Source organism: Acipenser ruthenus, chromosome 18, assembly GCF_902713425.1.
Source record: "Acipenser ruthenus chromosome 18, fAciRut3.2 maternal haplotype, whole genome shotgun sequence".
NCBI classification, from domain to species: Eukaryota; Metazoa; Chordata; class Actinopteri; order Acipenseriformes; family Acipenseridae; genus Acipenser; species Acipenser ruthenus.
This window is the reverse complement of record NC_081206.1, coordinates 31,687,921-31,705,434: the sequence shown is the minus strand read 5'-3', so window position 1 is coordinate 31,705,434 and position 17,514 is coordinate 31,687,921. Positions and strand designations below refer to the sequence as shown.

Below are 17,514 nucleotides of genomic sequence, written 5' to 3'. Positions count from 1 at the left end.
CACAGATTGTGACGTGTTAACCAGAAACTAAGAGTGGTTACCGAGATCTCCTCCTGGAGGAACACAAACAAAATACAACACAAAGTCACACACTGTACCTGGGATTCAAGCACAACAACACAAGTGTGACTGGTAAAGTGACTAAGTCGTGGATAGGAACTGGATGATAATTTATACCGTTTTCACACGGAGCTGGACATGACAGCATTCGCCTTCACACTGGAAGAATATCGGGGAGAGAGAGTTCACCCGACTGCTGGATTGAACAGCTCTACCTTAGAGGTAGCTCCGATCCCGAATTAAAAAGGGAGAACAACGTTCAATTGTTATTATTTTTTTTAAATCCCCAAACTGTTTGTGCAGCGAGTACAGAGCAATAAAGGTCCTGTGAAACAATATTGCAAAGGCCTGTTCCTTACTCCCTCCACAATCATCTACATTGGGTTTCGTTCCCCTGAACGCCGGATTAGCACTCCAGCAGTAAAAGAGCCTCGAGTGTGAAAACGCTGTTGGTTAACGTGACATCAGTATGTATCGGCGTTTTCAGTGTAAAACTGGTTGCAAATTCTACTTAAACAGTCCTCCGTGATGTAGTTATTTGTCTTCTATGCCTATTCTTTTTCTTTTTTTTTTTTTAAATTTAGTCGTCGCCAATTATTTTTACCCCGGTTTTCACCCCAATTTAGCATGCCCAATTATTATCTGTATCCCCGGCTCACCGCTCGCAACCCCCCCACCGACTCAGGAAACGGAGGCTGAAACACGCGTCCTCCGAAACGTGCTCCTTCCAAGTCGTCATTTTTCGCACTGCAGATCCACAGCAATGCTACCAGACCTATAGTGCCGGAGGACAACACAGATCTGGCGGCTCCGCTGCAGAGCCACAGGCGCCCTATCGGCCACAGGGGTCGCTGATGCGCGGTGAGCCGTGGATTCCCCTGCCGACCTAAGCCCTCCCTACCCGGGCAGCGCTCAGCCAATTGTGCGCCGCCCCCTAGGAACTCTCGGTCACGGTCAGCTGTGACATAGCCTGGATTCGAACCAGCGATCTCCAGGCTATAGGGCACATCCTGCGAGGAGCGCCTTTACTGGATGCGCCACTCGGGAGCCCTTCTATGCCTATTCTTTACAAATGAGCACTTCGGTGAAAATATGATGGCAAACACAGATGAAGTTAATAAAAATTAAAAATTAAAATGGATTTCCCAAAAAAGAACCCATCTGAGATTATTTACTATAGATCATCACAATCTCTGTGACTTGCTGCGGCATTTTGCAGACAATTCTGTTACAGTTCTGCTGAAAGGATGTGCAAACTTCATTAGCTTCGGTAGCTTTAAATATCAGTGTTCCTAACAATGCAAGGAACTTTCCAATCCACGCACCGCTTCACAGAAAGGATTCTACAGATCTGAATGCTGACTTCACATTTACATTTATTAGGGCTCAGTTCTAATGAGAATAAACTGAATATCTCTCTATGAGTCTATTATTTATTTAAATAAGCAGTGTATCATATATTTTTGTGTCTGTATTTGTATTGGCAATCAGATTCCAGGTGAAGTTTGGCTAATGCAATGCTAGCACATTTTAAATTAAGTCAAACAACAGAACTTTTGAAAGAAGACGACAGAACTTAATGCTTAAATTTTGGGAAATCAAAAAGGAACACAGTTAAACTACCACCCCCTCTCCAGTGAGAAGCATACAAGCTACGGCACCAGCATCTCTCTCAGACAGGCATACACTACCCCTTAAAGCCACTGGACATGTCAGTGACCACTAATGCTGGTCAGCCCAACACTTACTGCTCAGGAAGAACACAACTACTGTACTTACTACTTGTAATGGGTAGGCTATAATATCAGATGTAATAGATATTTATTTTTTCTTAATTATATGGAGTTTGTTGAGATTCGTTTTTAAAATAAAAAGCAAGACCATTCCCATTTCCGATGAGCGTAAGAACAATGGATTATAACAGCGCATTTCTTTTCTGTTGAACTCGATATGGAAGAACAAGGAAATCTAAGTCTACTTTGCTACGGACACGTGCCGATACGGATATTTACAAAGCAATCTGAACAGTCCCATACAGCAACAGCTCTAGGCATTCATTTCACTTACATCGAAAATAATGGCAAACAGAAAAAACCTGTACCAAAGATTATTGCACTATTTTAAATACCAACATACATGTGTATTAGACGTTTGACATCAAGGTTCACTCAAAGCACGGTCTCTTAGGGTAGGTTTTGGTCCGGGCCAAGTTAAATATAAAGAAGTGAGCACGTGAGGGAAAAAAAAAAAGAGAGCAAGACATTAATAAAAAGACGCAGCTAGACGGCCCACACTGGCCTTGTTACAGACATCTCTGCACAGAGCTCGACTGCGAATGCTCTGTGTGGTTTGGGGAGATTTTTGAAGGTGCGTGGTAGAACAAACACGGTTTTGGCTTATTGCATTTTTTTTTTTAATGGCAATCAGTTGTAGCATCTTTTGCGAACCTCAATTGTCAAGATGAATGGGTTCACAAGCCCCGATTCACACTGATCTCGGACTAGCGAATGTTACCATCGTTAACATTAGTGCTAATTGTGGTCTGTGGACCCAGCCGTTTGATTTCCTTTCATAAAGCATTACCTTACTGGGAAGTGCAGGGCATGTATTTCTGCTGGCATGGCCGTGTTGAATGAGCAAGACCTTGAGCTTCAACATCATGCCCAGCCCCAATGTCTTCATACACCACTAGCCTTGCAGCGCCACCTGCTGGTGAAGACCAGACTGGAACAGCTGCACCCATGTCATTTTCCAGCAATGGCACTGGCATTATTAGTACAGAAAAAAAAAGCTCACTTTCCAGTTAACCAGTTAAGACCCCTCCACCCCCAAGCCAGCACACATAAGATTTGGAAAACAGACTCTTTTTCCGTCTTGCATGATTGAAGAATTGCTTAGTTGACGTGCTTTATTGCACGCTCCTAACAGCCTAGTTATTTTTATTCTGAGGGTGCTTCGATACTTTTCTGTTCATTTTGTGAAGTTTCGGAGACCCAACCCAGTCTACGGATGTGCCAGCACGGAGTGACTCGATTACAAACAATGGCACATGTATCTGCTGAGGCCAGAATAAAATCAAATTTATACAGAGAAGTGTTGCACTGGCATTCAAAAAAATAAATCAATAAATCACGCATTGGCGACTGCTCCATGTGGCACACGTGTTTCTGAGCATGCGTGTCACAAACACACCCTTGTGGTCCTGTTTCCATCTGACCAGTCAATGCTTGGGAAATCTTTCAGAGTTCATCTTAATCTGCTCTGTGAACATTCACTGGGATGTCCCAACCAACGATCGCTCAGAACCACATCTGTTCAGTTGTGAGCCCACGGCTTCGATTGTGCTGAATGCACAGTTTAATGCAGGAGCACTGTGGTGGGTATTATTCGGACTGAAATCATTTTGATTTCGTACAGACCTTGAAATAACAACAGGCAAAGTTATCAGAACTCTTTGAGAATAAAAAGAAGAAATAGAACGAAGGGAATAACAAACTGGTATGGAAATAAGACTCCCACTGCATAGCAGCTGGATCCATCCCAGGCTTTCCTTAGTTTAGACACACCTGAGCTTGTGATCTGTGTGTGTGAGTGTGTGTGTGCGTGCGCGCTCAGGTCATGAAGTGCACAATAAACCTGGAATGACTCGAGCTGCTAGGCAACTGGAGAACACAAACACCTGGGCAGTGATTGTGTTGAAGTCTCCCTGCTGGGTCTAATCTGACAGCACTGGAGAACTGAAGGGGACAGGCCCACGAAGGCATACCGCGTTATTGCATGGTGTCAGCACGATAACCACAAGGAGATATTTAGAACAAATTCACTCTCAAAAAAGAAATGAGTAAAATAGAAGGTAAAGTATTCACAGGCACAAATGAGAAAAAAAACAAAACAATTATAAACAATATTGATATACACGTCAAATGAGTCATGCACGAGACAGACCTTACTGCTGTAAGGACATCAGTTACAGCTCTTTATCCTGAATCCTAAGATAGCACCAGATACAGTGGCTTTATGCTATTATATTATCTATATGTAAAACGTTATAGTATCTGGGGAACATGGTGTACAGTTCAGGTTTAAAGTTTGAACTGTACAGCTACTTGCACGGAAGTTGGTTAAACTTGAGATAAACGTCACTGGCCTCCAAGAGTTATTCATGTACATTATCTTTATAGAAAAGAAGCCAAAAAGTGATCCTTAGCTCTGTGAACTGTATTGCGCATATTCAATTTACCACTAACATTCGCAGAGGACACACCTCCCCCCCCTCCCCCCTCCCCCCTCCCCTCACCCTACCTAGAAACCGAACACGTAAAACATTTACAGGCAGCGCACGATAAGTTTCTCTCTTTGATTATTTACAAGAAAAAAAAAAGGCAGCCCTTAAGTTAACAATTTGTAAAAAGTTTTTTTTTTGTGTGAAGCACTGTTTTGTTTCGTCATATACAGCAACTGATGCAATCAAACCCCATCAGCGTGACACGAGAGAAGCACAGCCACGCTTCTGATTCCAGCCAAACCCACACGCACACGCAAAACACACACACTCCATCCCAGACTCACCTTCTCGCTTTCTTTCCTCTCTGTAAAACGAGTAGGTGGGGGGTATTTGCAGATTTTTTTAATTAAATGTGTGTGTGTGTGTATATATATATAGATAGATATAGATATATATAGATACACACACACACACACCCACACACAGCTGTATATATGAAGTAATCAGAAGATTACAATAAAACCCTGGCGAGGGTTGACTCTGTGTTTACTCTCCGTTGGCTCCTCCTCCTTTCCTCCTTGCACTCACCAGTAGGAGAGACAACGGCAGCAAGAGAGGAATTCAAAAACAGAAGTACGAATCGCGCTCCCCTAATACACCTGCTTGCTAACTCTGCAGACGAACGGGCATGTGTGGACCCGACAGCAGCAGCCACACGCCTTTTCTTTTTCTTTTCTGATCCGATCAGTCCTTAATCCACAAAGCCACTCCCGGGTCTCAGCAACACACGGGCACTTCAAAAGTTTTCTTTGCTTTCCTTGTTTGTTTTTTTGTTGTTTGTTTTTTGCCATGCAGGGTTTTTCTGTCACAACAAACCCCGTCCACATTCCTCCTCTTCCCTTGTACCCCCTTTAACCCCTTTTTACCCCGACTAATACATCAGTCACATAAACTGTCACAGAGCAGTCAGGCCATAGTTACAGCGACAGTACATCATGCCACTGGAGTCCAACCAGTTGTCTGTGATTGGGTCGTACCTCTGAACAGTATTCAGGTACGATGACCCTGAATGTCCTCCCACCACATAGAGGTAGTTATCGATGATGGCAGCACCCACCCCTGCAACAGGGAAAGAAAGATGTGTGTGTGTTGGTTTTGTGATGTGGAAAATATAACAAATTGTCCAGTGGTGGCTGAGGCTGCCAAACTGAGTCACATCACTCGGAACATGTGCAGAACAATTAATTGTCATTTTGTGTCAGTAGTAGAACATTCACCTGCAAGTCAATCTGCAACTTTCACATTTTTAAACATCATCAGTCTACCATGCTATTTCTACCATGCTATCTAAAGAAGGTGGAAACCAAAACATTGTAGCTAATTATTAAATTAGTAGTTTTCAACACATCAGTCCCCACTGAGCAATCAACCATCCACACAGCCATCAACACAGCCATCAACTATCAACTCAACCACACACACAGCAATCAACACAGCCACACACACAGCAATCCACACAGCCACACACACAGCAATCCACACAGCCACACACACAGCAATCCACACAGCCACACACACAGCAATCCACACAGCAATCAACACAGCCACACACACAGCAATCCACACAGCCACACACACAGCCACACACAGAGCAATCAACACAGCCACACACACAGCAATCAACCATCAACCCAGCCCTCACATACACCAACACATCAAACCACAGTCAACACACCCATCAACACAGCGATCAACACAGCCATCAACCATCGACACAGGCATCAACAGCCACCCACACAGCCCTCAACACAGCCTGCTCATTGAAGGACCATGACTGCAGAATGCAGATGCCTAGCCCTGTACCTTCTGCAGTGCATCTTGTGTAACCGGATCTTGTACACTTACCTGTTCTGGGTTCGTTCATCGGCCTGCACACGGTCCACTGATTCTGATGGGGATCGTACCTCTCGATACTGGACAAGTGAGAAACCCCATTGTGCCCGCCCACAACGAATATAAAGCCCAGCATGACGCCCACGCCAAAGTTTATTCTTTTATCCGCCATCGGTGCCACCATCTCCCAGGAGTCCTTGCTGGGGTCGTACCGCTCCACACTGCATGGAAACACAAGGACAGGGATAACGGTGCAGGTGCAGGGGCAGTGACTTCCACGAGCGTCTGAGAAACACTCAAACTGAACAAACGCAGAAGGAATTTATCACTCAAAGCAACCAATGAAGATGCATATATAATAAAACTGTTCGAGATTTGTATTCCATTTTTAATTTTCTTTTTTAATTTACTTTTCCCTCATTTTTTTCTTGCCTAAATAAAAGTCCCATGCTGCCACTTTGCTGCTCTTCTCTTCACACTTGGGGGATGCAGGAGAGCGCTTAACTATACAGACCTCCAGCAGCACCTCAGTTTTAGTGCACAGCACAGACACGCGTAATGTAGGCTAATCACCAGCACCAAGGAGTGAACAGCGTATTGGGTATTGCCAGCTAACTTAAAGGAAACTTGTTTGCAAAGTCACTAGATGGCGCTGGCTCTTACTTTTCTAAAGACACCAGCTGATCTAACCCAGGTTGCATCTATTGCAGGAAACCAGTACAGAGGCAGCTCCTGAACTCAGCTGAAAGCAACTTCAAACACAAAAAAATAAACAAATACACTACATTAACAATAACAACACAATGTCTGAGTGCTTGCAATCAGAACCACCACTGACAAAAAAAAAAAGTTTAATGAAAAAGCAGAAATTCAGATTTGACACTACTTGCTCTTCAATCTCTTAAGAGTATCAGGATTCCGTTCCCACACAACGTGGTCCTTTTAGTTCCTTCCCTTCCCTTTGTTTATTTTGACCACCATGCGGCTCACGTTTCTTCACAAAAGGCTTGTTTACAAGGATGATGCTGAGCCTGTCGACTCCCTACAGAATAAACCACTCCACATGGAGCTAGGGTGCCTTCAGAGACAGACGGTAACGACAACAGCGGCTCTGCTTATGAAAAGCCGAGGGATACAGACCTACACCTACAGAGAACAAACAGCTTTCAAAATCACTCTAAAGCAGGTGCTCTTTCCCAACAGAAATAATCATAGTGCCTCTCGCCATGTACATCGATAACTGCGCAGTACCTAAAATTAAACACTGGAGTAAAACGCTTTGAAAATATGGCCTAGAGATTGCAAACATCATATAAAGGGAGAAAAAAAAAAAACCCTTTGAAAATGTAATTCAAAAGGGACTTCCTCTTTAAATTGAATATTGTTTTATTTTAAATGCAGAAATCAAAACAATAAAAAGCAGGTGTTAAGGCAGCACGGTGTTAAACTCTCTCTTTGCGACAGTCCTGCCCCTGAATCAGCCAGGCTCACCTGTTCATGTGCGCAGGGCCGTACCCTCCGATGGCGTAGATCATCCCGTCGAGCACCGCCGCTGAGAAACAGCTCCGGGACTTCATCATGAGCGCCACGGGGTGCCACTCCTTCACCTTGGGGATGTACTTCTCCACGGACTGCAGGTAGTACTGCCCGTCGTAGCCGCCCATGGCGTACAGCTCCCCGGCCAGCACCACCACCCCCAGAGTGCTGCGGCTCTCCGTCATGCGCTCCGCCAGCGTCCACGTGTTGGTCTCGGGGTCCCAGCTCTCCACCGTGCTCTCGTGCCGTCGGTAGCTGATGCCCTGCCGCATGTGCGTGGCGATCCCCCCCAGCACGAACACCTTCTGGTCCAGGACTGCGATCCCAAACTCGTAGCGGGGGACGCTGAGCGGCGCCAGCCCGATCCACGAGTCTGTCTGGGGGAAATACATCTCCATGCTACAGGGGGGGGGTGAAAAAGAGGGGAATGAGCTCAAATGGAATGGGTAAGGGAGGGGATCAGAAAGGGGGAGTGGGGAAAAGTTTGGGGTGTTGGGTGTATTGGCAGTAAGATACAGACTCTAGAGAGATGTGGACGGACGGGGGACACGGACAGACCAAGTACTTCCATCAAACTTACAATGTAGTCTCACTTCTTCATGTTCGGGTATATCGTCCAGGAATCTCAATATACCTTAAACTGGAAAATGTATGAACGTGTACCCATGAACCCAGCGATACAAATAAGACTCCCACTGCACAGCAATTTGATCCATTCCTGATTCTGCTATGCATTTAAGAAGACACACCTGAGCTTGTTACCTATAGAGTGGGGCTAATCAAGCACATAATAAAACTTGGAATGGGTGAAACTGCTATGCAATAGGAGTCTTAAAACCATCCCTGCAAGCTTAAATATGCATTCTAGGGGAAATGGTGATACTGTGGTTAAAACTGAGCCATCTGTATTGCTGCATTAGGACATAATTGTAAAAGTGTATATAATTAAAAGACTGGAGTGAATGCTTTCAATATATTGTGTGTGTGTGTGTGTGTGTGTGTGTGTGTGTGGAATAGAAACCCTGCTTTGTTTTACCTCTCCAGCGTTGCGAACAGTCCAGCCTTGCCCCCGACAGCGCACAGCACTTTAGGGGCGCAGCGGGGGCGGGTGGAGAGGACGGTCTGGTAGGAGAGCCTGTGCTCGGGCATGAAATGGTACTTGAGCGCCTCGTTGAGCAGGTGCTTGCAGGTGTGGTCGTCCCGGATCAGGTGGTTAGCCTCGTAGAGCCGAGTGAGGAACTTGACGCTGAGCAGGGGCAGCCTGACGCAGTGCAGCAGCTGGGCAAGGTACTGCTGCCGCTCCTGCACGTCGTACTTGAGCCAGGACTCCAGGGCGTAGAAGACGGTCTCCTCCGTCACCACGTTGAGGCAGTCGTTGGAGAGGATCTCGTCCAGCTCGGCCCGGGTCAGCTCAAAGAACTCCTCCGTCCGGCACACCTCCTCGAAGTGCTGGCAGATGAACTTGGTGGCAGCCAGGTAGAGGTCGTTGCAGCCATAGGTGTCGGCGAAGCGCGAGATGCCGATGCAGTTGCTGGCGTCCAGCTGGCTCTCCAGGAAGGCACAGCACTCCTTGAGGACCAGCTTGACCTGCAGCAGGTTGGCGGCCGGCAGCAGCGACTCCACAGTCTCTTGGGAGATGAAGACAGTCCCTGTGTAGGCGTACTCCACGATGGCCTGGAACGAGGAGTCACGCTTTTATTTTCTTTTTCTAAATTATCAAATCAAATGTAACGAACTTTCATACCCCCTCATACCCCATAACTGGTGCTAGAGAATTTCCTCTAAAGTGTGTCATACGGACACAGAGAGAAGCTTTGACTATCTATAGGGCTTCTGTTTTTCGTTTTTTATTCACTTCATTTTTCGGTGCTTGTTTTTAGCGTTCTGAAGTTTTGAAGTTCTGACAATAAAGTGATGTCAAATTTTGTGATATTTATTGACAAAAAAACGTGAAACAGTTTTTGCGCAACACAAACGCGCCTGGCCGAGGTGCGATACTCTACCTGCAGGGCTGCCTCGTCGATGCACTGAAACTCCACCTCCGAGTTCTCCTTCTCCGAGAGGTTGCCCGTGAACATGGCTTTGAAGTAGGGGCTGATGCTGGCGAGCACCACCTTGTGCGCGTGGATCTTGGCATCGCCGACGCGCAGCACGATGTCACAGAGCTCGCGGTGCTGCCGGAGGAGCTGCAGGCCCTGCAGGAGCTGTTCGGAGTGCGGTCGCGTCAGGCTGGCAAGCATGTAGGACTGGGCAGGCTGTTCCATCTGGGAGACAGTGGGGTAAAGCATTAGCAGGCCATTGTCGCATGTAAACAACACATCTTTCTTAACTTTATGAGCAGGTTTTGGTTATCGGTGTGAGGTGCATACTAAATATTTGATGTATGGGCCATGCAAATCAACCAAAGCTGTGTATTTACATTAAGGGAACAAGAAAGAACTAAAAATAAAAATGGAATGTGTGTCTCATTCATGCGAGCCTCGTCATCTTGTGTCCAACGATTTGAACAGTAAATAAAATGCCACTTCAACATGTTGCATATAGGCAGAGCTGTGCAGGTTTCTTACTATCAAGCAGGATCACTGTATCCCTTCTGCAAATAATAATCAAGTCAACCTAACTTCTTTAATACAGTTACCCTATGAAGGCTGCTTCATTTATTTAGTTTCAGTTTTGAATGCTATACATCCTCAGGTAAACAACCAATCGCCGGTATCCTCTGGGTCGCATTAAGAAATTCACAGAGCCAATTAAAAAAAATAATGTAAGCGTAGGTACAGTACGCCCCACAGATCGGACAGAGACCAATTAAGAACACAACCACCCACCTGCTCCATTACATCTTGTTATTAATTTAGCAGCATTACTTTTAAAAAGAAAGAGATTCCAAACATACTAAGATATATATATATATAATATATATATATATATATATATATATATATATATATATATATATATATATATATATATATATATATATATTAACACCGTGACATTTCCAGTAGCCCGACAATGCAACAGCAATAATCACACTGCTGAAGACATCACCGTCTGTGGAATCAGTCAGTGTTTTGGTACAAATTCTACTCTGAAGCAAACAGAACGTGAGCTTATCTTCAAACTTGGAACTTTGGAGCCTCTTGGAATGAAGATTCTAGTCTGACATCATCCTCAGAGTATTTGAAAATCAACAAGTTTACTGCACTGTGTTTACTTCTCTTTACACACAGCTGAAGAAGGGCTTGTGCCTGAAACATTTTTTTTAATCATTTAAACTTTTTGTGTACATCAGTCTCCCAATTGTTAAAACATATCCTTCATTATTCCCATTACAATATTATATGTGTTTGCTAAATATATTTTGCTATTAAACAAATGGAAAATGATGTTGGCTTTGCAGGCAACTGTTTCAACTTTTCTGAAAATTAAAATCCTTGATTCAAATGTTAGCAACTGCTGTGGGAAATATCATGACATAAACAGCAACCTTAACTAATGGAAACATGCTGTTGCGATTTGGCATTATTTTGCGTTTCAGTGTTTGCATCCTGATGGCTTTTAAAACTCATGTTTAAAGCCTCGATGTGGCCTCAATAGAGCCCTCAGAAACATGTCTAATCTCAAGAGCTCCCCTGAGAACCCCCTGCAACACCTCGCTCCCAGTGGATGAAGACACACCACATAGTAGTGCAGGGGTGGAAAGAAGACTCCCACTGCATAGCAATTTGATCCATTCCTGGTTTTACTACGAGTTTAATAAGACACCCCTGAGCTTGTTACCTCTGCGCTGTGGCTAGTCAAGCACATATCAAAACCTGGAATGGGTGAATCTGCTCTGCATATAGGAGTCCCTGTAATGGTTCAACTCTGTTCTACTGGTGGCAGTTGGTTTAAGAAATCAGACTTGTTTCTGGGAGCTTATTGAGACCACTGGGGTGCTTCAAACTAATGTGCATGAAAGCCACCAGGATGTGATGGCTGAACAACAGGAAGCACGCATTGCATATACCCCTACCAAGCTGCTCTTTCAGAGAAGTCATGTCTTAAAAGTTGGTGAATTATCTCTTGGACTATCCAACTTTAATACACCTTGAATGAATCGGAACAGACCATGCAAATGACGTGTGTGTTGCATGCCAAGGTTAACACGTATCCAAATACGCAGCCTCGATAGTTTAAAGAAACTTCGGGCTGGACTTGCAAATCGCACAAAGGTTACAAAACACGCCAAAAGGTTCGATTCAGCGAGAGCTTGCGACACCACAACGTTTTTAAATAATCACTTCTAAATAATCACTGCTCAGACTCTTCAGAAGACATTTCACACACTGCGAAATCACACGAGTCAGATTCACACACGGACACACTAATAATAGAAGCAAAAGCGCATCGCAAGCCCACGCATTGCCATGTATTATTTTAACAGTGTGTGTTGCAAAAACGTCATGTTGCAAATGAGCAACTGGTCTAGCTATTTGATTTAAGAGATCGCTGTAATAACAAAGTATTCGTATTCGCTTTCTTGAGGAAATCATCAAACCAGTGGAGCAGCAGTTACAAGTGACCACGCTGCTGAAACACCCGATTATAAATGTACAGAAAAGTCAATCTTTTTCATTGTGAATGCGGCACGTCGTGAATTAAATACAGCACTCCATAACAAACCGAGGTTTACCATCCAGCAGTGCATTCAGAGACCGATCCATTAAGTGAATCGACAGTACTGTATTCTGGAAAGATTTGATTATCATTTCTCACTACAACTGACTGCATCAGTTCCCATTACATTGGGTTCTTTGGGCCTCTCAGGTTAGAGAAATGCATTATTATTATTATTATTATTATTATTATTATTATTTAGTGTTTTGTTTCTCTAACCCTTCTGCCTTTGCACTGTAGACTGCAACACAAAGTGCACATCAATGTCAATATGCACCAGGAGGAACGACATACGCTTAAATGCACACAAAAATAAACCCCAGAAAGATGAAGGCAAGCGTACCTGTGATTCTGCTGCTGATGTGCCGATCCGCTCTGTAGTTATTGCAGACTGTGGGGCGACGGAACCAACAGCAACACAGACTGCACCGCGCCTGTCAAAAAACAAATACAAAAACAGCCTGGGCCGGCGTAACTTCCGGGTTGCGCGGGAAATAAATGGCGTGGGTTTTTTTGCGGATATTATTTTTAAAACATTTCATTAACAGGCAGGTCCGCGGTTGCTTGCCGCGCTAGCAGGGCTGCATTATACCACGACGAGACCGAGCACGTTTGTAATACAGTATTTAAAGCGAGCGGAGCCCTCTTCGTCTTCTTCGCCCCCTTCCGCCTGCTGTTGTTGCCAAGCCAACAGCCTCGTGAGAAAAAAAAAAACACTACAACTCCCACAAGCCCCCTGATGAAGACGTCATCGAGAAACCAGCACGCGCCCGCGCATGTCATAAAAGGACAAGCCGCTGGAGGTCTGCCTGCCTTTCTCTATAAGCACTACTGCAGGGATGGGAGCACAAACTGCAACGGTACTGGTGTGCTGGTGTAAAACTGCTACAACACACCCAAACATTATTATTAATGTATTATTAGTTTAATAACAACATTAAAAGTATTTATGATCCCGCTGTCAATGTTATTTTCATTTTTTAAAAAATTTGGTTTATACTATTTTACTGCATTTAATCCTGTACTTCAGAGTACTGTAATCTGCCAGTGTTTAATCTGTAGTATTTTGTATTTAATCATATCCTGATGTAACTATCACTGACACTGTTATCTGCTGTATTATTGAATTGTATTTTGTCACACTTGTACTTGCTTGAACCAAAGTCATTGTATTTATCTTGCTCTTATTGTATTACTTGTACTGTAACACTTGAAATGTATTTGCTTACGATTGTAAATCGCCCTGGATAAGGGCGTCTGCTAAGAAATAAATAATAATAATAATAATAATAATAATAATAATAATAATAATATATTAATCTTTTTCATGAATTAAAATGTATGGTGATATACTCTACGTGTAGCACTGTATGGTGTTGAATATGTATTCTATATAGTTTGATTCATGAGGCAGTTTAATTTAGTTAAAGTCTATGGTAATTTAATGCAATAACATATTAAACATTGCAATGCATATTTGCGTTTTTTTATTTTTTATAGTTGTTACAAATGAAATAACACTGTTATGGACGATATGCTTCGTACAGTATACTGTATACTAACAAACTCGGTAGAACGAAATGTGCACACTGTAATACAATTAATTTAATTAAATCACCACAAACTATTATAAAAAAAAAAAAAAACACACCATAGGGTGTATGTTTAAAAGTAAAACTACAGTAAACACAAATAAAGCAACACTGTGCTGGTACTGCGCGTGTAAATAAATGCACAGCAGCTCCCACGAGCCTCTGCGTCACAGAGCGGTGTTGCCGGGGTTTGTGACCTCAGCGTCACCATGGAAGCGGTCCGTTTGTTCACGTGATGTCTGTAGCTCCGTCTCCACGTCCATTTTGATGTCAGCTTTATTTCTTAGTGATGTAAGGTAGCAACCGAGACACCAGCAGCGCGTTTGCTTCAGCGGGCAAGTGGAGGAAGGTTGTGTTTTGAGATCGCTTTTAACTTATTATTATTATTATTATTATTATTTTTAATACAAAATAAAAACAACACAGTGAATTGCTTTTGAAGTTGGAGACGAGTCGAGAGGGAGACTTTTTTTTTTGGGATTTTAAAAGGGGGGGTGGGCCGGGAGGTGAAATATTTTAGGAGTGACGTCAGAGAAGGCAGTATGCCCCCCTGGAGACGGCTGTGTGCCTCAGTGCTGCTCGAGCCCTATTCATGGCAGCAGCGGGGGGGTCGCTAGTTGCAGTAAAGTCTGTCCCGGTGGCTTTTCAGGGCAAGCCCCGGAAAAGCGCCGACCTCAAGCGCACGGAGAATGCTGAAAAGCAGCGGGGCAGCCCAAGGAAAGGGGACTGCGGCTGCGATATCTTGTTGGGAGCGTGCAGGGCAAGGAGCGTAAGCCCAGTTGCACTACCAGCAACTCCGGCGGCGCCTGCCAGCTTGCCCCCGCCGCCTTCTCCGCAAGAGCGACACGGGCTCCACAGCGACCGTCCACGCAGCCTAACTAGCATGGAAGAGGATGTGATACTGAAGCAACTTTCTTTAGGTACGCAGACTGCGGGCAAACGGGTAGAAGCCATCAAGGCAACCCGTGGTTACATCTACTCAAACCCCGGGAAGCTGCTGTTTAAAAAGAGAAATGAATTGCTGACAGCGGTGGTAGAGGTGCTGGAAAAGGATGCCAGACGGGACGTCAAAGCCCAATGTGTGCAGCTGGTCTGTGACATAGTCCAGATACCGGACCCGGAGCTGGACCGCTTCAGGCAGGCAGTGCTGCCCGGGCTGCTGTTCGATCTGAAAGACGAGAGCCCGTCAATGCGCAAGGAGCTGGTTCAAACTTTGCACAAGTGCCTGAAGTACAGCCGCAGCCCGGAAAAGATATTATCAGCGCTGGTGGAGCACGGGTTGGAAAGCCGGGAGGCCAGTGTCAGGACCGCCACAGTCGTGCTTTTACCCATTCTGCTTCCCAAAGACTTTCACAGTGTTGACTTGTACGACATAATCGAGTCTCTAACCAAGAAACTTACCAACATCAGTGGCAGCAGCGGACCTAACGACCCTGTGGTGGCATTCTCCACTTTGGATTACATACGACAGCACCTTGCTGTCGGGCAAGATGAATTTAATGCTTACCTGAAACGCCTGCCCCCGGGCCTGAGGCGAGATTATAACCGTTTTATAGATGATAACTTTGAGCAGCTTTCTGTTGATTCCGAGCTTAATAATAATAATACCCCGAGATCGGCATATCCGAGAGGCAGGTGCCCCAGCCCGAGCCCCGCAGCGGCAGTCTCTGGAGGCAGCCCCTCTCTAAATGATTCCCCTTTGATTTTATCCCCATTGAAGGAGCACAGCGGCATGAAATATGGCATTGTACCCCTGGACCTGCACAGCCGGCTGCTGGACCTCAAGGACTACAAGGCGCGGACCCACGCAGTGGAAGAGCTGAAGAGCGTCATCTCCCACACCGATCTGTCTAACGTGCCTCCTGCCAACGTGCTCGGCCTGATCGGCTTCCTGTGCAGCCTGCTCGATGACAGCAACTTCAAAGTCACGCACAGCACTTTGGAGATCCTCAACTTGCTGGTGGTCAAGCTGGGGCGCCACGTGGAGCAGTTCCTCCGGGCGGTGGTGACCACTGCGGTCAAGGTCCTGGGCGACAACAAGGCGGTCACCAAGCAGGCCTACATGAAGGTCTACATGGGGCTGATGAAGAACGCCGGCCCCCAAAAGCTGCTGGACCTGCTGCTGGAGAACGTCAAGCACAGGAACTCCAAAGTCCGAGAGGAGGTCATCAATATCATCATCGCCTCCCTCCTGACCCACCCCAGCGAGGACTTTGACCTGCCGAAACTCTGCTTCGCCGTGGCTCCAGCCCTGGCTGACGGCAAGAGGAAGGTCCGGCACGCCGCCCTGGAAGTCTTCGCAGTTTTGGCTTCTTCCATGGGATCCGGCAAAATGCAATCCCTGGTCAAGGCTGTTGACCAGGTGGAGCTGCACGAAGACGTGGATGGCCTGATGGCCGCAGTTCAAGCCCGCCTGGCTAGGCGGACTCTCCCGAAGCTGACCGCTCACGGCTTGGTGGAGTACGCGGTCCCCATCGCAGCCTCCGCTCACGGCAGAGCTTCTCAGCAAGTGCCTCAGGGAGCCGACACTGAGTGGCTGTTCGGGGGCGGAAGGACCTCCAGCGCCACCAGCAACCGGGGGGACACCGAGAGGGGGCCCCACCAGGGCCACAGGTCTACCAGCCCACAGGGCGAGGAGACCCCGATACACAGAAGGGTGCTGAGCGCCAGCAAAGGAAAGAATAAACTGCCTTGGGAAAACACCAACACCCCAACCAAGACACCCTTCCAGCCAGCCAAAGCACCCAACGATACTGATACCATTACTAAGGAACAGGTATGTTGTGTTTAAATTTTGTTTTAGTGTTCTGCATATTCCTGTATTAAACCCAGGTGCTATAAGTTGGGGGCAGTAAAGTCAGTGATGTACTGTGTGTTAAATAATTTAAACAGAATATTATAACCTAACAGCTATTATACTGTCAGCCTCATAGCTCAACCAATCCAGTGTTGGTGCTGTCACAAACATGTCACACTGAGCAGTGATGTCACTGCATTGTGATGATCCAATTTCATTCCATTCCTGGCAACATGGTGCAGTGACATCACAGTTCTCGTTTGGATAAAGGGAAGTTGTATTCAGTTATTTAGCTTTTTCTTTCTGGAATTAAGCATTGCTCTCTGGTTCAGCTCTGATTTTTGTAGTAACAGCTTAATGAATGAATAATAATAATAATACAAAGATTTTGCACATTATAACACAACAGCAATACGTTTATCTAACAGGCCCATCCTGTGTGATAGACTGGCTGTTGCAGCTGCCTGTCTGTCTTCAAAAGCCCCGTTGCCTTTAGAATAAACTACAGTAATAAAAAGCTTATTGTACCCAGGGCTTAAATGCTTTTGCTAACAAATTAAATAAATTAAATAAATAAATAGAAATGACTTGTGCATTATAGAGAAATATGATAACAAACTTGCAGCACTTAACCTATTTTGCTGACTTTAAAAAATACAAATAAAAAGTCGGTTGCCTAATATCAATTACATTTTTATATGAGTTCGGTTAGTTTGTTATAATGTTATTGAATTGGGAAATGCAAAAAA

At 45.1% G+C, this 17,514-nt stretch overlaps 2 protein-coding genes across 3 annotated transcripts in view; one reads left to right on the top strand and one right to left on the bottom strand.

Moving 5' to 3' along the window:
* Positions 1-4,358: 4,358 nt before the first annotated feature.
* LOC117414772 (kelch-like protein 28) lies at positions 4,359-13,112 on the bottom strand. Its single transcript, XM_034917303.2, has 6 exons — positions 12,720-13,112; positions 9,718-9,978; positions 8,751-9,388; positions 7,670-8,113; positions 6,191-6,399; positions 4,359-5,404 (listed from the first exon to the last, which is right to left on the bottom strand). The coding sequence occupies exons 2-6, from the start codon at positions 9,976-9,978 to the stop codon at positions 5,241-5,243; spliced, it is 1,716 nt and encodes a 571-aa protein (XP_034773194.2). The 5' UTR covers positions 12,720-13,112; the 3' UTR covers positions 4,359-5,240.
* Positions 13,113-14,136: 1,024 nt separating this feature from the next.
* The window catches only part of LOC117421894 (TOG array regulator of axonemal microtubules protein 1-like), a 40,718-nt gene continuing 37,340 nt past the window's right edge, over positions 14,137-17,514 (top strand). For both annotated transcript variants that reach the window (XM_058990542.1, XM_058990541.1), the window contains exon 1: positions 14,137-16,744. In XM_058990542.1, coding sequence (XP_058846525.1) covers positions 14,561-16,744 — 2,184 coding nt within the window. In that variant the 5' untranslated portion in view covers positions 14,137-14,560. The remainder of the gene's footprint in view (positions 16,745-17,514) is intronic.